The sequence below is a fragment of the Anticarsia gemmatalis genome, chromosome 20 (assembly GCF_050436995.1).
Source record: "Anticarsia gemmatalis isolate Benzon Research Colony breed Stoneville strain chromosome 20, ilAntGemm2 primary, whole genome shotgun sequence".
Taxonomy (NCBI): domain Eukaryota; kingdom Metazoa; phylum Arthropoda; class Insecta; order Lepidoptera; family Erebidae; genus Anticarsia; species Anticarsia gemmatalis.
The window spans coordinates 5,619,633-5,643,672 of record NC_134764.1 but is presented as its reverse complement, the minus strand read 5'-3'; the positions used below and the strand labels follow the sequence as shown (position 1 = coordinate 5,643,672).

Genomic DNA, 24,040 nt, shown 5'->3' with positions numbered 1-24,040 from the left:
TTAAGATAACAGTCGTTAAGCCACGTCAAACGCCTTCGGGCGGCTTGAACAACTTTGACACTAGGTTGACCACTAACCATACGACAAGAAGAAGAAGAACAGAATAATAAACCTTAATTATCATTAGATAAGGTACAAAGTAGAATGAAATACTTACACCTGTACATACATAACAGCGATGTAATAAAGGTAATATGATGAATAACTATAGGTACATGACTTAGTCCATTTGTATATCTAATTAAGCGATTTGTTCAATAATAGTTTGAAAGTAATCAAAAGATGCACATTTATCAATTAACGATAAGGTAATTAGCGGCATTTCTAAATGACTACTTACACTATCAACTTATCTAATCTATTGGATTATTTAAATCTTATTTAGTTCAATCGCATTTTTGCATCATCATATCAGCTAACAATTAAGTACTGCTGGACTGTGGGATCAAGATAACATTCACAATCTTTTGTTTTTTGAAAAACGTAGAAAATTAGGTAAAGGCAAGAACAACCTCTACAAAATAAAGATGATATTTTTTAGTACAAAATTTTCTTGTTGTGCTATTCTTTAGGTTTAGAAGTAAGTGATGCAGACAAACGTGTGTAGATTTTCCATTAGTACGGAGAAGTGAGAATTATAACATGTCTTAGCAAATTTCTCTAAGGCCCAATGCAAGCTAGCGGAGACGCGGCGAAGATAAAATTTACAATGTTCGATAGAATTACAATGGGGCATTTACATTCTTATGGAGTACGCGTAGAAATCAATTACACATGAAAGGTACATGTTGCATGTGGCTGATGACTTTAACTCGTAGTAATTTGCTTTAACACGTCTATTCGCGATCTTACAAAGTAGAAGTACCGTTATTTACGCCAGTGTATTGATTGCCGTATAAAAGTTATCTTAGTTTACAGAACGGTATGCGATGGATATGCTATAATAAAGCTTACTAAAATTAGTCTAACATTAGTCTTGAACTAGGCGAAATCTATACAGGAAAAGACATAAGTAGGTAGACATTTCAATAATTCATTTATTCTTCGAAATTTCTTCCGGCATGTGTGTTACCTATAGTCTGCTGCAACATAACTACATTGTTTTAATGTCAACACGATATCCAAGGACACACCTTTTTAAACATTGTTTAAAACAATATTAATTAAAAAAGATACCATTTATTTCAGTATTTCCACACATATGCTTTGAACGTGACAAAATATTAATTGATGCTCTGAATAACAACTCTAATAATTTCTTTAAAACCTAAACCAAAGCGTTTATTATATATTTTAGTCATTAGAAGAGAAAAGTCCCTGTAAAACAGAGAAAAGACTGCATAACAACTAATTGAAATGAACCTACTTCAGAAACTCATAAAATACAACGTTTGTTTACAGGAGGGCAGCTGTGAATCCCTCAAGGAGTACAAAGGTCGCAACAACGCTAAGGGAGTGGACTTGAACCGTGACTTCCCCGACCAGTTCGACTCGCACAAGTCTGATGATGACGAGTACATGTACGGCGGCCGGCAGCCTGAGACCGTGGCGCTCATGAAATGGGTCACTAGCAAGCAGTTCGTACTGTCCGGGAACTTACATGGGGGAGCAGTTGTTGCTAGCTATCCTTATGATGATTCTAGGTTTGTTTTATTTTACTACTTATTAATACGTACGAGTCGTGCTCCGAACTGCTAAATCCAAGTATGGTCACTATTGACTTTCTACTAATGATGCTGATTAAATGTGTGTTTCATTTTACAAGCGAGTGAAAGAAACAAAACACTTAATAAATCGTTAAGTATTCGATTCTTTGGTTTCTATGTCTTGAGTCTTTTATTTTATCATATCCAACAGTACCTCCTCAATTTTTAAAATTATTGTATCCAAGTAAAAATACGCTTACGCTTAAATAAGTTAGTTTTAATCACGGTAAATAGTAAAAAAGTTAGATTACCACCTAATCTAGCACTAAATCAATAAGTCTAAATTTTCCTAACTAGTTATAAAACCACTAATCTGTTGTTTCCTTTTTCCAGTACCGGTCAAGACTGTTGCGTGGAGTCCCGTTCTCCCGACGACAGTTTGTTCAAGCACCTAGCGAGGACGTACGCAACACGCAACGCGGATATGTTGGCGGGAGACACCTGTCCACCAGAGAACTTTGATGGAGGACTCACTAATGGAGCCCACTGGTACGCTGTCAAAGGTAAGGAAGATAACTTTTGAACATGTGTCTTGGTTATTTCATATTGTAGGGTAATAGGATAGGGATAATATGGATTTTACTTGTTGCTTGAAACGATACGCGTAGCAATAACAAGGGAAAATACATGTTTGTGTAATTATTTGGTAGTTATGATTATGATTTTGATATCCTCCTGTGGTATATTTTGCCATGGCGGACAGTTACACTATAATGACTAGGTTACAGTGCTATTATGCCCTCCGAGCCACGAAGACGTTCATCTGAGATACTACTCCAGACATCATCTATACTTAATATAATAAAGCTCAAGAGTTTGTTTGTTTGATTGTTTGTTTGAACGCGCTAATCTCAGGACCTACTGGTCCGATTTGAAAAATTCTTTCAGTGTTAGATAGCCCAATTATCGAGGAAGGCTATAGGCTATATAACATCACGCTACGGCCATTAGGAGCGGAGTAGCAATGAAAAATGTTACAAAAACGGGGGAAATTACGACCCATTCTCTCTTATGTGACGTAAGCGAAGTTTCGCGGGTCAGCTAGTTTGATATAAAAGGCTGCTCAACCCATTTATCAGTTACCAACTCATCAGTCAAAACACTACAAACTGAAGCTCTAACCTTGTCAAGCAGTAAAAAGTGTAAAAACAGTATTGGGTTTAACTTACTTCTATCTGTAACACATTTAAGTGTTACTACAACAAATAAGGAAATTAACAGTGTTTAATTCAATAGGTCAAACTTTATCCCTGTTCAAATGAATCAGTTTTACAATAGCTCGTATCGCGGTTCATTGAATACAAACGTTTGTGTTTCAGTAATCAACTGTGTAATCACGTTTAATTGTTACACTATTTTATTGACTGTGATAAAGCTTGCGATAAAATTATTGAAATTAATTACTCTTGTGGTCTATGTGTGGTGCATTTAACATGTGAAGGAATCACCGGTTTCGTACCGAAACTATAGGGGTATTTCATTTTTGTCCTATTGTTTCCAATTACCAATGAAAATAACATTTTTACAATTATATTTCAAGAATTAAATAGCATTATTTTATCTCCGAACAGAAGACAAAAATGGGTTTAAGAACATCTCTTTGGTTCACACAACAGCACATCACCTACCCTACCTACTATAGTGTTTAAACTCATATAAAAAAACGCTATTGAATGGATAAACTACCGCTAAATGTGCTCAGAAACCGGGCATTAGTGCTGTCACTATTGGGAGTTACTAGGAGTAATTTTTTTTGTTTTTTTTTTGAAAATACAACTCCCGCACTAAGAATTGCTCTTGTGTCGTGGGGACTTTTACGAACATACAAACAACGGACACAAAGCACAATCAGACCCGAAACAATTATTTGTGGATTGCACAAATAATTGCTCCGTGTGGGAATCGAACCCACGATCGGTCTGCAGTGGTATCGGCGTGGTGACCTAAACCACTGCGCCACGGAGGCAGTCAAGAATGCCAAAGATTCTATCCACTTAACACACAATTTTGTTTTTACCTTCAGGTGGTATGCAAGACTTCAACTACATACACTCGAACTGCTTCGAAGTGACGTTCGAGCTGTCCTGCTGCAAGTACCCTCCCGCTGAGGAGTTGCCCAAGTACTGGCATGAGAACAAGGACGCGTTGATGGCTTTCATAGAACAGACCAATATCGGCGTCCAGGGTGTCGTCACTGATGATGATGGGGAACCTATCAAGGTATGTACGATAACTATAATATACGGTTTTAAGATTATTATAAACTAGAGGCCGCCCGCAACCTCGTCTGCGTGAAAGCCCATCCCGTGTTAATCCCGAACCCTTGGAAACTCCGGGATACCTTAGATGTTGTCTTCCAGGTCTTCAGCTACCTACATACCAAATTTCATTGTAATCGCGTCAATAGTATTTGCGTCAAAGAGTAACAAACATCCATACATACTCACAATTTTTTTGGTTTAATAGTTTTAGGCCAACTTAATAAAACATATAGGTATTTGATTAACTATTCTGTGCCCGTTTTTACCAAAAATATAGTTTTGAACTACGGAATATAGCGTACAGAATAGTAGCTTTGGAACTGAAAAGCATAATTGTATACGTAACAAAGATGTAGTACGAACGTATACGTATACTTTTATTAAACGTAGGTAGTGTAGGTACACACTTGATAGTTAATACTTTCGACTCATAACAAAAAACGCTTCTAGAGCTGTTTAAGCGAATTTCGAGTCTGACAGTCTTTTTAATAGGGCTTGGTATTCTTACAGGATGCTCAAATCAAGGTGCAGGGTAACGACCACTTTGTACGCAGCGCAGACAAGGGTCACTTCTGGAGAATGTTACTGCCTGGACAGTATAACATTACCGCCGTCGCACCTGGGTAACGTATCATTTAACCTGCAGGTCTTACTAGGATCTACTGTCTCATAACTAGACTGCCTCCGTGGCGCAGTGGTTTAGGTCGCCACGCCGATACCACTGCAACGGGAGGTCGTGGGTTCGATTCCCACACGGAGCAATTATTTGTGCGATCCACATATAATTGTATCGGATCTGGTTATGCTATGTGTCCGTTGTTTGTATGTTTGTAAAATTCCCCGCGACACAAGAGTAATTCTTAGTGCGGGAGTTGTCTTTTTTAAAAGAAAAAAATAATAATAATAAAGTATTGATACATTATCGATTAAATGACGTTTTTTGACTTACGGTAGATATCTAAGCTGTATCTTATTACTGCAGTGACGTATTTTATTATTGTAAATGATGTCGAAATCAGCCAGGCTTTGCGAGGCAACAGAGTATAAAACGCATTCATAGGTAACACGGTATTACTTACTGTGCCTTACTATTTTCCTACTGCAGAAAGTCCTTTATTACATACTTCTTATTACTTGATAATAAATAATAATAATAAATATATAAATATCATTGGGCAACTCACACACGGTCATTTGATTCCAAACTAAGCAGAGCTTGTACTATGGTAACCAAATAACTGATAGACATACTTATATACTTCTAAATACATAGTTATATAGATAAATTGACATCCAGGCTCAGAACAAATACTCGTGCTCATCGCACAAAGATTTGTCCAGGGTGGGATTCAAACCCACCACACGCGGCTCGACGGTTGGTGCGGCGAGGTGACCGCTTAAACGCAGTTAAATAAATATTAATACTTATAATCAGTGTTGGGTCAATCAACTAATTTTTTCAATCAATTGATTATTCATGACTAATTTAGTCATGAATTATTTAGTCATGATTGAATTAATCATGAGTAAAAATAATAATCATAATCATGATTAAATAAATTAGTCATCAATCATTTAATGATTAAATGACTGATGACTAATTCATTGTATTTTTGTATGATGATTAAACTAAAAAAATTAAGTCAGGTGACTTAATTTTAGTTTAATTGAACACATCTATAAAACTATAACTGATCACCACCTTAAGTTGACTGAAAGAAATTCCATTAATTATAAAATTTTATTACCAAAACGCGTAGTTTTAAAAAGCAATTTAAATTATTTTAAACTAAATTAGCCCGAACTTATTTTTGCAAATGTGTACCTGTGTAAATAAAAAAATAAATAAACTGATTCTGTTGTAAAACTAGCTTTAATTAAAAACCTGTGATTAACAAATCAACATTCATGGAACGTAGACTTGAAAAGCTTAGTTTTATTTAACTATTATTTTTAGTCATTAAAATTTTAGTCATGATTGAATAACTAACACTAACACTAATTAATCATCAATCACGACTCATGATTGAATTTTTTTAGTCATTATTCATTAGTCATGAATAAATAATTTAATCTTAATCATCAATCATCAATCAAACTAAATTTTGCCCAACACTGCTTATAATAAATCAATCTATCAACAGATCTTGCCATTTCTAATAAGTCGTAGATTTTAGTCGGTATTTATAGTTTTGGTTTTTTATTTATAAGTGTTCGTATATTTTCAGATACTCAATCCCACCGTACACAACGATAACCATCCCAGCGAACCAATCAGAGCCAGTGGTCGTCAAACTATCTCTCCACCGCCGCAGCCGGGCGCTCATCGCGGGTAAGTGGCAGTCCTACCACGACAACTCCGCCGTCGCACTCACTCACTGTTCCGTCATTGTGTTCAACCTACTGCTTGTCGCTCTGGTCGATAACTAATGAACAAGGGTGATACTGGCCTTTGTGTTATGCCTTTACGTTTAGTCAGCTCGTGACCACGGTCGATGTAATTCGATGAAACGTCGGGTGAACATATAAGGTATTCTAACCTTTAATTTTCAATCGCGATTAAGACCCGTTACATTATAATATTATGCCTATACGATTCTAATATAAACGGTTTATGTTTTTACAGTAGTGTTATAGCGTTTTAACTTCGAGTATAACAGTTACTTTTAAATACTTAGGTCAATTTAGCTACTCGTCGTAGCTCCCTATTTAAAAGATTCTTTTTGACGTTTTTGATTGATGCTGCTAACATTATCTTTGCATGTATTTGTCATAAACGTTGAGATCTAAGGCATATATTCGTAAAAGCATAATTTCATTTACAAATTCCGTTAACACCCTGAATAAATAAGAGAATTGATAAACACTTTTAGCTTGATCTTTCATTGAAAAAGAACACAGACGAAATCGTTAAATGGCTAAAGAAAACTACTACTATTACAAAACGTGAAAAGAGTTATCACAAGCAAAGTTTTTAAAGTTTATCCTTTCTCGTTGAGCAATATCGTCTATGTAATACAATATAACGATGTAAAATTCTATCAATATCATAAACTTCTCTTCATACAAAAGATTAACTGTATTGATTTTCGTTATTTCGCAAATAACGCACCACTAAAAAGTGCTTTATTAACTTACAAACGTACCGTAAACATAAGTTACGGTATCAATACTTTTAAAAAAAATTATCGATAGCGTATCAAGTGCAATTGTGACAGTTAAAACGTTGTGTCACTTTATCCATCGGGTATGGTATCAGACACTTAGTAGCTATGAAACTGGCCTTTATTCTCTTGTATGAAACGAAGTAACAAACACACATTTCATATTGACCATTTAACTGTACATAAACGATCTTCAAACATTTACTTGCACATAGTCAATTGAAAGCACATCATAATCATAACTATTAATGACTACTTTACTTCCAAAACTAATTGTCAATTTAATGTATATTCCTCTTAGTCCATTGAAATGTTACAATTTGAGGGCCGAATATTGCATTTCTTAGAGGACGCAATTTTATTTTTGGAACATGTTGAGTGGGTCGTCTTACAATAAGTTATGAAACATAACATGTAGGCAAAATAATTTGCTACAAATTATGCTTTAACAGTTTCATTGTAAGACGCATAGTTTCCGAGATATAGCGAAAAAAGGGTTTTCACTCCCTTTTCCAAGATGGCGGCCGGGGGACAAGAGTGGCGACCCCACAAACTTCAAGTTAAGCTTCTATTGACCCTCCCTACATGTTCCAAAAATACAACGGCGTCCTCTAAAAAATGTAAAATTCATTTAACATTTCAATGGACTATCTGTGTAATCTTTCCCGGTAATAATTTATTACTATAGTATGTTATAATCGACTATTCTTTGATAGTTACCTATGTTAAATACCTATTTATTTCATGCTATTCTTTAAGAAAGAAGTAAAATTTGACAAAAAATGGCTTTAAGTTTATTTTGTACGCAAAGATATGCTCAAATTGAATTTTAAGTGCACGTTTCGAATACGTATACTAGTTTTCGCGGTCGTATTTTGTCACTGTATAAGTAAAGACATGTCAATTGAAGAACTTAATTTGATTTGAAGTAATTAATAATGAATTGACTTTATTTATAAGTAAAATCAGTCGTCTGTGTCAATTGCTATAATATTTAATTCCATTTTAAATAACTATTAAATTATCGACTTTCTATGCAAGTAAAATCAGTCATCTTTCATAGCTTATAAGATGTAATATACTGCTGCAAACACCATAAAATTAATCTAGCTTGTAGATAAACACTCATCGTATATAACACACCTATTTATTCATATACTAACTTTAATCAAACATGTAATTGTGATCTTAACATAAAAGCAATAAGGTCTAAAATACATAAGCAATAAATTGACTAATTTATACAATTATAATAAGTTAAGAAGAAAAGTCCTTTGACTGAATAGATATAGAAATACAAATTCTAAACTACTTAAAGAAAGAAATATGTTCTAGTCACGTGAAATTTTACTTTATTGACAGTTATTATTAAGGTCGAAATTGCCTTGTCTCATAAAAAATGCATTTGTATGAAAAGTATTATTTGGATTAAGATGAATTTTCGGAAAAAATTTTTATTGTGAAATGACTGAATCAGTTCCTTTCTTTTATATTTATTTGGCATATTTTTTGTGCAATATTTTAGTTGTAAATGTGTTTATATGTTTAGTAGGACTGTTAGGATAAAAACAGACTGGTTTAAGCTTTTCCTGTGCCAAATCACTGAAATGTACATACAAGTATAAAAATAGATCTCAAAAAATGTATTCAGTATTTATTGTAAAAACTAGCTCAAAGTATCGCCATTTGACTTATGCATATTATGGTCTCCTATTTAGTTGGTAATTAAATACTTTGTGAATTGACTGATTATTTTGACATATAACCCTCTTATTACGAAACAAAAAGATCACGAAATCGATTCATAAGTGACAGAATTCCGAAGTTACACATTAAAAAAATACCGATATCCGAAATAATTATAGCCGAATCGAGGACTTCCTCTTTTTCAAAGTCGGTTAAACATTATTAAAACAAAACCTTCTTAAAACCTTTTAAATGTTTTGTAATGAGGGGTTAACAATTGTGACTATATCATATAGTCCAACAACTTAGTGGAGAGCCTCAAGTACAAGATTCCCGTCACGCTGACTTAAGTAAATTTCAGAGTTTAGAAGGTCATTGACCCACAGACTTACGCAACTGACGGATGCCTTTTCGATACATCTACTTTTAGTTTAAGAATTATTTATAATCTAGATAAATCATGCCAAGGCTCTCTACAAAGTCGTCGGACTATAGTAATTGGTTGTATTTAGTTGTAAGAAAACATTTCATTATATTGAATGTACTAACGGTAGTTTATATTATTTATTAAGTATGTTGTATGTACGTAGATGGTCTCAGGCGATGTAAATGAACAATAAACACAGCAGGTATACAGTATGTTGCTTTTCAATTAACACCTTTATATATATGTAGTACGATTCATTTTGTCAAACATTTATTTTTATCTTTGTTTCTATTAGCTATTCTGTGTCTAAGTCTTGGCTCCTACAATTTGATCAAATGGCTGATGAAAAACCTCGTTGACAAGTCAATATCGGCTAATTTTGTTTTAAAATCTGATCAGCGCCATCTAGTGCATTTTAATGGAAACTAAACTATGTTATTTGCGACTCGATAGTAGTCAATATGTATTCGTAGTGCGTACACAGATGAATTACACGTTCTAAAATTTTACGTGCTAAGATACGCGCCCGTAGAGATTTGTATAAACAGTTATCGTTGATATTTTTTTATGGTACAGATATAAGCCTAAACTCCACTTGATCAATTTGTACGGAGCTAAGAACAAGGCATTGAATGAGCTAAATTGTTTTATTCATTTTTATAGTTTTAATTTTGGTTTAAACGAAATAATGTTATTCAAAAATGAATCTTATTACACTTTTCTGGGTTTCTTTTGGTTTTATATTTGTGATAAAATTTTATTTCTTTTCTATATTTGGTGGTGGTTATTTCGTTTTTTCTTATGTAGCGCTGTTGATTTGCCCGTATTTCTTCGTTCAATGCTTCTTAGTAGCACTTTCTAAAGACAATTACTCTTCACCCACACACTCGGCACCGTAGTGGGGTCCCGGTATTTTCTGCTTTTGTGTGCAATAATAAACTGTACGAAACAGTAATTTGCATGTAAACTTATTTTACAACACTTAACTTTTGACGTGACTAAATTTGAGAGTTATTTGAAAATGAACTAAAAAATCGTGATTCGTGTCAACCAAATTAACTTTTAAAATCAAAATTCTAAAGTTAATCGAACACAATCGAAACGCCAACTAATAAACAAAACACAGCACACACAAAATCAAAATGGCGTCCAATATGGCGTCGTTTTTTAAATGGCAACGGGCAAATCTCCAGAGCATGTAAGGCGCGCGCGTCACGACACCGACGGTATTTCCGCAGCCGACTTCGTCCACCATGACTTCGTGAAGATGGAGAGCTTCCTCAAGGACCTGAACCAGCAGTACCCTGAGATCACGCGGCTGAAGAGCATCGGCAAGTCCGTGGAGGGCAGAGACTTGTATGTGCTTGAGGTGACGAAAGATCCTGGACATCATTTACCGGGTAAGTAAAATGATTCATTTAATCGTCAGCCCCTTCTGTACCATTCAGATAACTATATTTTTATCTCTCGTGAACCATATGCAAAATCATGAAGAAGTATAAAACATACATAATTATTATGACTTATTATTTTATGACTTATTATTAGAGGTTATTTAAGAGTATTTATGTATATAAGACTATAGTGAATCGAGTTTGTAAAATTAATGCACCTTCTACATTGTATAATTTCACTTGCCAGTAGTCCATCCAACGTACTATTATACCTTTCTATATAACGATTTTCATAAAAATCGGCAAGAAAGTGATAATAATAAATATCCTTAAAAAAATCAGTTCATCTTTAATAAAGCTTCAATCTTTCAGGCAAGCCCGAGTTCAAGTACGTAGCCAACATGCACGGCAACGAGGTAGTAGGCAGGGAGCTGTTACTTCTGCTGGCCAAGTATTTGTGCACGCAGTACTACAGCGGAGACGAGCGCGTACAGAAGTTACTGAACACGACCAGGGTACATCTGATGCCGAGCATGAACCCTGATGGCTATGAGAGGGGGCACGTTGGTGAGTTGAACCACTTCATTTCCAGTTTCTGTTTGCTTTTTTTTAAATGATTTAGTCTATTGTTTACCTGTATAATAAGATGCCAATTTTTTGCTATATGCTCTGAAAAATACGTATGACAGTGTAATAAAAGACTTAATAAGGCTGTATTCAGACTTCGCTCGAGATTTTACGAAAAAATATTCTTCGGGATGTATTGCATCTGTTATCTACAGTAGTTAAAGTTAATATAAAGTCCTGGAAAATAAATTAGTGGCCTATATCCTACCCTGGGATAATAATATAATCTATCGTCGTGAAAACAACCTTATCTACCTTGGCTCAGATATTTCTTCAAAAAATAAACAACCAACGTCTCCGTTTTTCTGTAAAAAAATACATTTTTAATATAAGGTATTAATTTTCAGGTGACGCGACTAGTATAAAGGGAAGAGCTAACGCACATGATGTTGATCTAAACAGGAATTTCCCAGACCAATTTGGCGATACAAAGGTACAGTAATCTTCCTTTATCTTATCAACCAATTGATAAATCATTCTTTATGCTAGTAATCAACCTGTTACCAAGGTTGGCTAGACAACTTTAATCGATACCTACTGCGAATGTAAGAACTCCAAAAAAGAAGACATTCGGCTAAAATACCTTTAAGCAGTGGAAGGTCACCGCCAAAGATAACTCAACCCACTAATTATTTAACGACTGGTGAACACATAAATTTATAAAAATAAAATAAATTTAACCCATTACTGTCCCACTGCTGGGCAAGGGTCTCCTCCCGTAATGAGGGAGGGGTTAGGCCTTGAGTCCACCACGCTGGCCAAGTGCGGGTTGGGGACTTTGCATGCCCTCAATAAATGTATTAAACAAATTTTAGGCAGGCAAGGTTTCCTCACGATGTTTTCCTTCACCGTTTGAGCATGTGATAATTATTTCTAATACACACATAACTTCGAAAAGTCATTGGTGTGTTGCCTCGGGTTCGAACCTGCGACCACTTGCGTGGGAGGTGTCAACTTATACCACTCGGCTATCACTGGTGAACACAACACCCTAAAAATAACATACATTACTGTTTCACAGGACAATAGAACTCCAGAGCCAGAGACATTAGCGGTAATGAACTGGTCGTTATCCGAGCCGTTCGTGTTGTCGGCCAACTTGCACGGCGGTGCATTGGTCGCCAACTACCCGTATGACGGTAACCCTGAGATGAGGAGCGGGCACGAGTACCTGACACCTGATAATGATGTGTTTGTACATCTTGCACATGTTTATTCTGATGTGAGTAACATTTTAAACGAATCTACATTAGCCTTTAATCACACTTGGGCCTTGTCCACATAGGTCAGACTAAAATAATCAGGCCCAACGTAAACCAGAAGAGACGCGGCAAAGATACTGAGAATGAATCAATTTATAATAAACCTTAACTTGTATGACATATGGATTAAAACTGCATACCAAAGATCGATTATAACTACGGCGCGTGGCGCCTCGTAAAGCTGCCATGTTTTTAGTTCCCTCCTTAAGTGTCTACAATTCTATATATACCACAAAAATATAAATTAGGTTTCTATGGACCCTTGAAAAATAGATTAACTAAATTAACACGTTTTCTTTGGCTTTCAGGCTCATCTCAAAATGCACTTAGGTCAACCCTGTAGAAATGTTCCCTCTGAAAAGTTCCCCGGTGGAGTCACTAATGGCGCTAAATGGTAAGCTAAGCTATATCTACATATAACTGCACGTTTGGCGCGGTGGTTTAAGCGGTCACCTCGCCGCAACAACCGTAGCGCCGCGTGTGGTGGGTTCGAATCCCACCCGGGACAAATCTTTGTGTGATGAGCACGAGTATTTGTTCTGAGCCTGGATGTTAAATTATCTATATAAGTATGTATTTAGAAGTATATAAGTATGTTTATCAGTTATTTGGTTACCATAGTATAAGCTCTGCTTAGTTTGGAATCAAATGACCGTGTGTGAGTTGTCCAACAATATTTATTTATTTATTTATTTATTTATTTATATGTTCATTTGTAATTTTATACCTCCTTTAGTTACTATTGATGATACGAAATGTAACTAAAAACACATACCTCATTAAAAAAAAGGCTTTTTTACTTTCTGACCTCGAATAAATAATTTAGGATGACTTTTCTACTCTCAGGTACGTGTTAGCCGGTGGTATGCAAGACTGGAACTACCTGCACAGCAACGATATGGAGATCACTCTAGAACTGGGCTGCTTCAAGTTCCCTCCAGCGACTGACTTGCCTACCTACTGGGACGATAATAAAGAAGCGCTTCTGCAGTATATTGAACAGGTAATATTCCTTTAAGTCACTTTATTTTTGACAAAGGAAAAGAGCGAAAAAAATACATCAATCTAGTCTGAATGCACCGTTATTTTTTCGTCTATGACTTTCTGCCGTTTGTGATTGCGACTGTCTCACCGCTTTTATTACTATGTTTGGAGGTTGTCAATTCCATTTCGGTAAAAAGAATTATGTTTATATTGTTTTTGAAATCCAAAAATAGTCTTATTGTATTTCGTAAATAGCAGCAAAGGTAGCAATCTATAGAACCAATGCATAAGCTGCAATTCTTCACTACCTATATACGTTTCAGATTTTTATTGACTTCGGAGTCGATCCAGGTCACTTCGAAAGTTATGGCCCATTTTATTTAAAATCTTACTTTAAATTCAGGTTCATAAAGGCGTGCATGGTTTCGTGAGCAGTCACATCGGTCACCGACTAAGCAACGCGACCATCACCGTGAGCGGAGTGCGACACGCGGTGTCCACGGCGAGGGACGGAGACTACTGGCGACTGCTGGTGCCCGGCACTTATAATATCACTGCCAGTAGGGAAGGGTGAGCAACTTCATGTTGTACTTATTAACTTCTTGCTTAGAAAAATAGTTTGAACGGCCTTCGTGGCGCAAGGTGTTTGCCACGCCGCTATAATTGCGTCGGAAGGTCGTGAATTTATTTGTGTAATTTACAAATAGTTGATTTGGGTCTGGTTATACTTTTTGTCCGTTGATTGTATGTTTGTATCCCCGTGATACAAGAGCAATTATTAGAGCGCGAGTTTTCTTTTAAAAAGAAAAGTATTAAATGGACTTGTAGAAATTTTAGTATCGAATATCCTCTGTCAATCTAATATAACGTCAATCAGTAACATCTGAATATTTTTTGTTCTAATTATCAAGATCAAGATTTTCCATAATTCTGTTTTTCTTTTACACTTTTTAAATCACTTTTTAAATTACCTCTCTTTACTTACAGTTACGAAACAATAACGGAACAAGTGACAGTGCCTCCCGAAGGTTCCATCAGTGTCAACTTCACTCTCATGCCGGACGATCCTCAACACTGGTCCTCAGCATACGACTTCCGGTGAGTCACATGATAATCGACCTTAATGCAACCGGTTTTATATTGACTCGCATAACATTTTAAGTGCAACTTTGTACGTCGCTTACGACCTTTTGATGTAGTAGTTTTATGTTGTAATGTCTTGTTTAAGATATAAGCTGTAATTTTATTTCATATTTGCTATAGTAATTATGGATACTATTAGTACTTATAAAGCTTTTAATGAGCTTGCTCCAAAATAAAGAATTAAAACTATAAATAATTGTGTCCAGACTATCCTTCAATAATACGAATGCCGAATGAAACTACATTTTTTTTATTTGTTTTTTCATAGATATTTAAATATTTTTTAACGCGTAAGACAATTTCGATAATCACTTAAACATGTGAAAATGTATGCCTTAAAATTTTGTGCGAGTCAAAATGAACCCTATTTCAATCATACCACGGTCTTGTTCGCTTTGTGTTATGCTTGACGCTTGTTACCTTTTGTATGTATGTATTTTGTACCTGTCATGTCTTCTCTCATAAGAAAAGAAAATGGGGTTTTTAATATTACGCATTTTCCTTTCTTAACTATCGTGAAATATTGTGACATTTTCTATTAAAGAGATTTTTATTCTGACTTGTGGCTACATGATGTGTTTATAGCAAGTAATAATAAATAATAAGTTTAAAGTCATGATAATTAACAATGACAGTGGCAACATTTTATTTAGTTTAGTGTTGCCAGACTTTTTTATTTAGTTGACAATGTTTGGGCTTTTACCCCAAATAAATTTAAGAATACTTATTATTTATTATTACTTATATTATATGATACAGCACAATGTGCCTTTGCTATGTTTTTATATATGCACCTGTCACCGTGCACAGTGGACTACTCAATGCATTGCTTGTTTTAAACTTTGTATACTACTTACCCTTCTAAGATCTGCAGCAATGTATAAACAATACCTATGATTATGCCACTATTCTAAAAATACAGGCATTAGAAAATGAATGAAATTATAATACTCTGAAGAAACTCAGTTCTTTATAAAAGTTAGTGTTTATATCTAAGAGCCGTCCATCGAATTTATGAATAGGTTTATAATTAATATATTTTAATAAGTCGTTTATTTCTTAACGTTATTTGTTCGCATATTGTACACTGTTGCTGTAGTTCAGTTTTGTTTTAACTTTTTGTGTCAAGAGAACCTCTGCCAAAAGATTCAGGCGCCTAAACTCGTATGCCTTATTCTTAAACTTAAAATATTTGCTAGTCTTTTTGGCATGCGTTTTAAAGACATATATTAATATTCATAACATTACTTCTGCGATTTCTCCTACTCTTTTTTGTACACAACTCCATTTATATTTTCAATTAAACATCTCTCCTTTAAACCTATTAAATTTATACCTTGCACCAAAGAGTATAAACAAAATTGAGCTCCTTTTAACTCAACTTTGCTAATACTTTAGCTTTTTAATACTTTTACACAAGCTTTAGGCCAAATCAATGACCTCTGAAATATTTTTTGAGATTATCTTACAAGCACAAATACAAAATAGGGTATTTTCGATATTATCTTTTATAGTGATATTTAATTTTATAATTATTCCTACTTTCTATGGCTTACTTTAACTTACATGTAGCGTTAGTACTATTTTATTTGTATGTCACAATGTTAATATTTCTTATAAGCTTTTATTAATAAATGTTTATGCACGCAAGTGTGTTGTTCATTGCACTAACTGTATGTCTTCACTAACACTTTCCACATAAGTAATTAAAACTACCAATTTAAAGTGCAATTAAACTAAGGAATCGATTGATCTGATTGCCCGGTTGATCAATATATCTTTATAAATTAGAACATTTTAAATTTTAATGCTCATTCTAAATTATAGCTAACTTATTTTTGTAATGGGAGTTACTTTATGATAGACTTGTGAAAAGGCACTCTTTCACCGCAATGAAAAAGTCTATGATTTACTCAACCATTTTTTACGAACCTCTTGCAATCGACACCATTTTATGCATTTGCTTTTTACAGTTATTTGGGGAACGGTATTAGTAGCTTTGTTTGTTACGACTTGCGAATTTCTTGTGCACGTTTCTAATACATTCATATTTAAATATTTTGGCCTGAAAGTAACACTGCATGAACGTTTGCTTGTAAAAAAACTGTAATATATATAGGTATAATATATATACTTGTGAAACAGTAAGTACGACCCTTGTTATACTAATGTGCTCAATTTTCTAATTTTCCCTGTCTATTTCATAAATATTATAGAGATAGAAAGATACACTTCAAAAAAATTATCGTTATTTTCTATTGCCTTGTTTCAGTGTACTGGATAATATAATAAATACTCGCTACCATACTCGGTTGGAGCTGTATGCAGCGCTTGCCGAACTCGAGAACAAATACTCCAAGATTACTGAGTTTAATGCAGGAGATAGCATGCTTACGGCTACTTTCCATCAATTGAAGATGACTGATGAGGTAAGTTAGACTATTCATGTTCGGCATACCTTACTAAGATGGATATTCCCCAGCAGTTTACTGAAAATGACCGGAAATAAGCTGAGGAAAATGCCAAAATTATTTCAATATCTATAAGGTCTTTCCCTCTATGTGTGAAAATCGTCGATTTGCGTTTCTCGGGTTATATACAGAACACAGACTGAAAAATTAAATAAAGGTTAATGCTAAAAGAAAATTTTGACTCAAACAACTTATTCTATTTAAAAGTTATTTGACCAATTATCTGTTTATCACAGGTCGGTTCACCAGAAGAAACTAAATTCCACATTGCCATCACGAGCAGCTTCTACGGTTCACAACCATTAGGACAAGAAATGCTTCTAAACTTCGCGCGTCACGTGGCCACAGCTTACAGCATCGGAGAATTCATACACATACGCCTATTAAAGAACGCCGTACTACACTTTATACCAAACATCGACCCACTGGCCAACAAAATGATAAAACAATACGACGGTACAGACAAATGTAACCTTGAAGCCTTAGAAGAAGAATTCGGAGATAGTTTATACACTTACTTGACTAAAAATGACCTGAATCCTTTGAGTAATTACACGAGAGAGAAGGCTTTTATTAGCATGCTTGAGTCGGAAAGGTACGATTTGGTACTTGAACTGTCTTCCGGTAATGAGGACTTGGCGTATCCAGAATTGTGTAAGAATGTGTATGAGAAATATGCGCAAGAGTATCAACAGAGTAGGAATATAGACAATAAATATCAATGTAGTAAGAGTAATTCTAAGCATGGAGATCTTATTGATGTGTTGTATGAGAGGTATAATACGCCGGTCATCTCGGCTGGCTTGAGCTGCTGCAATATGCCCGTGGAGAGGGAAATAGCGTGGGTCTGGAGGAATAACTTGAGAGGAATCATGAATCTTATACTGATGGCTAATACTGGTGAGTGCATGTTTTATTTTGGTAATTACGTTTTAATTATTAACGTAATGTAAATGCCATTTATTCCGAATTTTCTAACTTAGCATATATAACGATGATTGGATAGATCGATATACACTTACACTCCCTCGATTCGGTATAAATATGATTATAAAACAATATAACATCGATTATATCAATCCAGCATGCTGAACGTTCATGGCAAATGGTTCTCTTCTTGGTTATTTGATTTCTGTTTAATTATCTATAAATTGACCCTGTAATCGTTTCTTTGGTTAATCGATAAGCTATGAAATCAATGGATAACTGAGCCACCAGTTGTTAAAATAACTCTTGTATACGGCAGGCGTGTCCGGGTTCGTCCGCAACGAGGAAGGTCTGCCGATGCGTGACGCCGTGGTGGCCGTGACGGGCGTGCAGCGCACCGTGCAGGTGTCCCGCAACCAGGCGCACTACAAGCTCATGTTGCCGCCCGGCGTGTACCGCGTCATCGTGCGCTGTCACAACTACCAGGATCAGGTACTTATATTACTTGAAGAAGGCTTCTTCTGACTGCCTCCGTGTCGCAGTGGTCTAGGTCGCCACGCCGATACCACTGCAACGGGAGTCGTGGGTTCGATTCCCACTGACACACCTTCGACACCTTTGTGCGATCCACAAATAATTGTTTCGGGTCTGGTTGTGCTTTGTGTACGTTGTTTGTATATTTGTAAAAGTCCCCGCGACACAAGAGCAATTCTTAGTGCGGGAGTTGTCTTTAAAAAAAAAGGCTTAAATCATGCCTGTTCCGTCATATAAATTGCTCAGCTGCTCCAGTCAGTGATAAACTTACACAAACGCTTTTGCAGTCGTAGCCGACAGCTTAAAAAGCTGAAATAGATAACTGCTGAACAAATCTCAATTTTACACTCGGAGTCACGGTCGCGCTCTTGGAATACTAAACATGGAATTTATTTGAAAATTATTTATTCGAATGCGACTTCAATAACTCCGAAATGAAGTAAAGCACAAGCTTTTCATTGCAATACATGTTTTAAATTACTCGTAAATCTTTTTCATTGTACAGATGCTGAAATGGACCGTAGAGGAAGGTGTCCTCAAGAGTATGGACATCGTGATGCGTAGAATCAATGCGGACAGCATCGCCGGCGGCCAGTTCGCGCCTCTACCCATAGACAACAACCCGCAGATGGTGTACGTTACGGGTAATGCAACCAAAACCAATACTTTATTATCTGTTTTAGTGGTATTCTGTGTTGTATTCTTTAATGGTCAAATTATTCGTTAACAATAAAAGAAAATAAATAGCATTCCTTTGCGTCCTACCTTATACAAACTAAGTCTTTTACACTGCTCAAAATTATAAAAAGCATGTGACCTTAAGCTAACCGTTTTTTCGTGACTTTGTCTTTATTTAACTAATTAATTACCAAGTTTTAAGATCGAGTAAAGTTAGTATAAAGAATTACGCAATATCTCTCGTTTTTTCAAAATAACATCAGCTTTATCTGTCTCACATATCGCCCAAACACACACGATGAAACCATATTAAACTATGTTCCATTTTTACAGGTTTAACCCTAGACCACAACAGCAACCCTCTCTCATCAGTGGAAGTATCAGTTCGTCCAATAGGCGCCAAGTTAGTCGTAGCTAAGAACACCAGTGACGCGAGCGGGAGGTTCGTGCTGGCGTTACCGTTAGACTTTAAAGCGAAGGAAGTAGTCGCGGCCGCGACCGCCGGCGGGTATATTACTAAGAGCAAACATGTCGTGGTGAGTTGAACTTTACTTTATTTTCAAGATTTTCTAAGCTTATTATGGTTATGCTTAGATGGCTGTACTGTCACGCAGGAGCTAGTTTCTTGAACAGTCCAGCTGTCAAACGAGAAGAGTTATTATTTGCGTAACATATACATGCACGTACACCCGTGTGTGCATGCATATACGTATACCACCGTATACGTTTACGCATGACAAGATATGCCCCATATTAAACATCTTTAACACTATAAACAAATATCGACAAACTACAGGCCTTATCAAGTTTTGAAATTACTACGATCCCGGTTACTCTAACTAATTACCCTCTTATTCATAAAAATAAAGTTATGAAAGGCTTATAAAGTGTTTTGTTTCTTTCACTCTTTATCGAAATGAAAAAGAGAAAACATATGTGAAAGCATAGTGTGTTTATGAATAAGAGGGTTACATTATATCCCTTCCTCATTCGCATAAAATATGGTTAAAATTGGCATTATTGTTTTGTGTATGTTGTAGATAAACGGCCAAGAGAACTTGACTCCCAACGTGTTGTTCAAACTAGAGGACGATGACTATGTACTTGGAATGCCAAGACTCGTGTTCGTTATGTTAGCAGGTACGTTACATTCTTAAAGTTACATGATAAAACTTATATTATTAATTAATTTTAACTGCTTTACAGCTATTAAAATCCTACAAATCGATGCCATATTTTTAAACCCTTTCCACCGCACGAATGTATAAAACGCCTTCTCTTTAAAATCACTTAAATACGAACAGTTACTAGGAAGAAACAGTATTAAGTTTATTTAGAAACATCAAAGACACTTACAGATTTACACAGAAACGTAATAAAAAGGCATATTATATTTAATTTATTATTTTCCTTTCAGGAGTACTAGGTGTGGCAGTAGTGACGGTATCAGCGTGGTGCTTCAGTTGTCGAGAGAAGGCGAGAGACTCCCGGCGACAGTACATGTTCACGCAAATACCGTCCGATGATAAGCGACCGCTCTGTGATGAAGCACCTAATTATGGTAATTACCTTCAATTACACATAAATACTATAATAGTAGACGATAAATGTGGTAGACTAACTTATACAGTTGACAATGCCTTAATTAAATTTTCTCTGTGTATTGTATTTTCATCAAGATATACAGAGAACCTATTTTATATTTAAACTAACTTGCTATTGATGAAAAGGTTTTAATAAGTAAAGTTACTTCAGGCAACATTTTTACTACGAAGACTATACGAAAGGTATTTCTCGTAAATACTTGTGGAACACACATCATAGTTAATTTTAATGATTCAACACGACTTAAACTAAAGAATACATGAGCTATATTACACTGCAAGAGCAAGACATTAAAAAGACGTGAATTAATTTTGGTTTTTCCCCAGACATAATCCGCAAGCCGTACTACGACAACGAAGACCTCCCGGTATCAGAGACTGATTCAGAAGAGGACATAGTGTTGCTACGATCTGACAGAGAGTGGAAGCAAGTTAGCGAAGAATAAACATATAGTATTATACTTACATTTACTATTACTCAAACTACAAGTAAAGTAAGCCCAACCAGAAGAGATAAAGAGTGCAAACAAAGTTTCAGGGGTTCGAAACATTTTTATTTGAATAAATTATTATACAGTTCGAATTTTAAACAATAAATCAAGCAAATACGAAGACGAAAAAATATGTGTCACTTCGAACGCAATCCAAACAAGAATGATCGTAAAATGGCGGACCAAATGTTGACAACTACCGTGCTTACTGTTTCGTGTACCACGAAACGCACAACGACATCTGTCGTCACCGTTACTGCGCGTACGAGTGATAAGGACAGAGATAATCGCTCACTATCGCAATGTAACATAGTATCGGTCCGCTTGTTTACGTTTTTTATCTCGTATGGTTGGCCTTACTTTAGTACTGAAACACGGTTTCAATGTTGTTCTATCAGCTACCTTAGTATGTCTTTTTGTAATCTTACCGACTGACTACCCCTTATCCGTATGTTCATAGTTTAAAAGACTTGTGATCGACAATATTATTTGCACATAATTATTGTGTATCTGGCTCAATAAGATATCATATACTTGTAAATTCACGCTCAAATACATACAGTACGGTATAGCAATGATTCAATATCAAAAAGTATATGACTATACTAAACGTGTTAATTTCCTTGGATATTTATTTTGCTATGTCCCATACTTTAACAAAATAAAATTATGATTTTGAAGTTTCTAAACTATCCCGAGCTGAACACATAAAACTAAACTGCTAAATGGGTATTTTTTAGAATTTTAAAGGTTACGTTACCATATTTTGTTAACCGACGTTTCGGCCGATTTACATACTTGGTCCCGGGCGGAATGTCGTACTGACTGAAAGTAAGGTAACAAATAAGGTACTATACCTTTCAAATTCTTAGTGCGTTTAAGACCCGTTTAGCAATTGAAAACTATGATTCCATTTCGACATGTAGTAATTTCTTTATGATATTATTAGCGCTTTTTGATGAAAATACACCCATCCTACAGAGAGGTATGTAAATGTTCCCTTAACCCTATGAACAGCGAATTTAGATAAAACAATGTCTAATATTTATTTAACGAAACCAACATCAAACTAGTAAGAAACTAGCATTGAATGTAAGCAGATATTGTTTTTCGAATTATATTAAAATAATAATTGAATATACAACTCGAAAAAGGCACACATCTTATACCTTTGTGATGTGAGTTATGTCCTTTTGAAATGGTGTACTCGATTTAGTTGAATGGTTGTCTGTTGTTAGTAATAATTATTTGTGAATGAACGATTCGTTTGTGTAAATGGTGTATAAGACTGGCAGGCAAGGTTTTTAAACTGGACCTCGACGCAAACATATACCAACCGACATTGGAATTATTGGGTTTTAACATATAAGACGCTCGAATATTGTATTCTATTTACTCAAAAAGAAAATGGGTTTTGTTTAACTAATAAAAACATTATATACAACACTGTATCTTGCGCAATGAACCCATTTTAGCAAAGATGTCTAAATTTTTCCTAATGTGGGTTGATTCTTGTTTGCTTAAACTGGTCCAACTGTGTATGTTAAAAACTTGCCTATCCTAGTCTCAAATTACAAAAAATATATTGCTTAATATATTATTTTTTATTAAAGATCTCTAGATAAACTTCCATTCGATAATTTATCAGTATTAGATAAATATGTATATTTTTCTATTTTATTTAATGTTCACTGATTGGTTCACATTCCTTCTTATTTATTACAAATAGAATATAATACAAATTTCTACAAATTATTTTTACATACAAAAATTGGCAACATATATGTTTATGGTGAAACCTAATTTGGTTAATTTTGTCATGTCATCTCTTTCACTCATATGATATGATATGAGACAGAACTGTAAAGACAACTAGTAGACACATACGTAACAAAGTTTAGAGTGATTATCAAATCAATAACTTGCCGATAAAGTTAAATAGTTGCTGTAGTACGTATAAGTTCGAAGATAATGTCAATTTGTATCGAAATAATTATAAGCAAATAAGTTTATTTATTCCTTTCCATATCTGTACATTCCTTTCTTTATACCTGATTGTTTTTCTAAATATTATTATTGAAATCAAGTGCCTTGAATTTTTCTACGTTTTTGACAATAAGTGAATAAAACTATTATTTTTATACAATCAATATTGGTGCTAAATCAATTCTTAATTAATATTAATTAACATAATATTAATTTAAAATTAAGGAAATGTAATGTTTTATTTATGCTCAGTGTTTAGTAGTAAATTACTAAAATTTATTTACTTTTAAATTATATGGCAGCTAAATGATTTGGTTATTGGTACAATTATTTTGAAATAATAAAATACTAAATTAAATTATTAAACACTTCTTTATGCTAATATTGTTTCGTTAACTGCTTGCATAAAATAAATATAAGTACCTATATATAAGCATATCAATGTAGTGAATCTCTTAGATCGCAATAACATTATAAAAATAATATCCATATTCCTCCAATAATGTCAATTTTATGCAATATAATTATATTAATACTGATAATTAAAGTAAAACTGTAAATTATTTTTTTATGTATTTAGAATGTGATAGATTTTTATTGATATTGTAATTAATAAACAATGTTTCTACTAGTTTAATAGCATTTTATTTCATATACCCTCTTCTTTTATTATAGTGTACATTGATATCATAGTT

The 24,040-nt window shown here is 34.6% G+C and overlaps 1 protein-coding gene across 2 annotated transcripts in view; it reads left to right on the top strand.

Moving 5' to 3' along the window:
* Positions 1 to 23,976, top strand: part of LOC142981935 (carboxypeptidase D-like) — a 31,887-nt gene extending 7,911 nt beyond the window's left edge. The window contains exons 2-22 of one of the 2 annotated variants that reach the window (XM_076128101.1): positions 1,402 to 1,643; positions 2,040 to 2,209; positions 3,730 to 3,926; positions 4,478 to 4,590; positions 6,196 to 6,299; positions 10,483 to 10,644; positions 11,011 to 11,205; positions 11,613 to 11,698; positions 12,287 to 12,487; positions 12,836 to 12,921; positions 13,374 to 13,530; positions 13,915 to 14,081; positions 14,499 to 14,609; positions 16,927 to 17,083; positions 17,362 to 18,025; positions 18,372 to 18,544; positions 19,092 to 19,230; positions 19,598 to 19,800; positions 20,305 to 20,404; positions 20,682 to 20,825; positions 21,196 to 23,976. In XM_076128101.1, coding sequence (XP_075984216.1) covers positions 1,402 to 1,643; positions 2,040 to 2,209; positions 3,730 to 3,926; positions 4,478 to 4,590; positions 6,196 to 6,299; positions 10,483 to 10,644; positions 11,011 to 11,205; positions 11,613 to 11,698; positions 12,287 to 12,487; positions 12,836 to 12,921; positions 13,374 to 13,530; positions 13,915 to 14,081; positions 14,499 to 14,609; positions 16,927 to 17,083; positions 17,362 to 18,025; positions 18,372 to 18,544; positions 19,092 to 19,230; positions 19,598 to 19,800; positions 20,305 to 20,404; positions 20,682 to 20,825; positions 21,196 to 21,314 — 3,690 coding nt within the window. In that variant the 3' untranslated portion in view covers positions 21,315 to 23,976. Of the gene's footprint in view, positions 1 to 1,401; positions 1,644 to 2,039; positions 2,210 to 3,729; positions 3,927 to 4,477; positions 4,591 to 6,195; positions 6,300 to 10,437; positions 10,645 to 11,010; positions 11,206 to 11,612; positions 11,699 to 12,286; positions 12,488 to 12,835; positions 12,922 to 13,373; positions 13,531 to 13,914; positions 14,082 to 14,498; positions 14,610 to 16,926; positions 17,084 to 17,361; positions 18,026 to 18,371; positions 18,545 to 19,091; positions 19,231 to 19,597; positions 19,801 to 20,304; positions 20,405 to 20,681; positions 20,826 to 21,195 lie in introns of both variants that reach the window. The other variant, XM_076128100.1, reaches the window with a different exon arrangement.
* Positions 23,977 to 24,040: the final 64 nt, after the last annotated feature.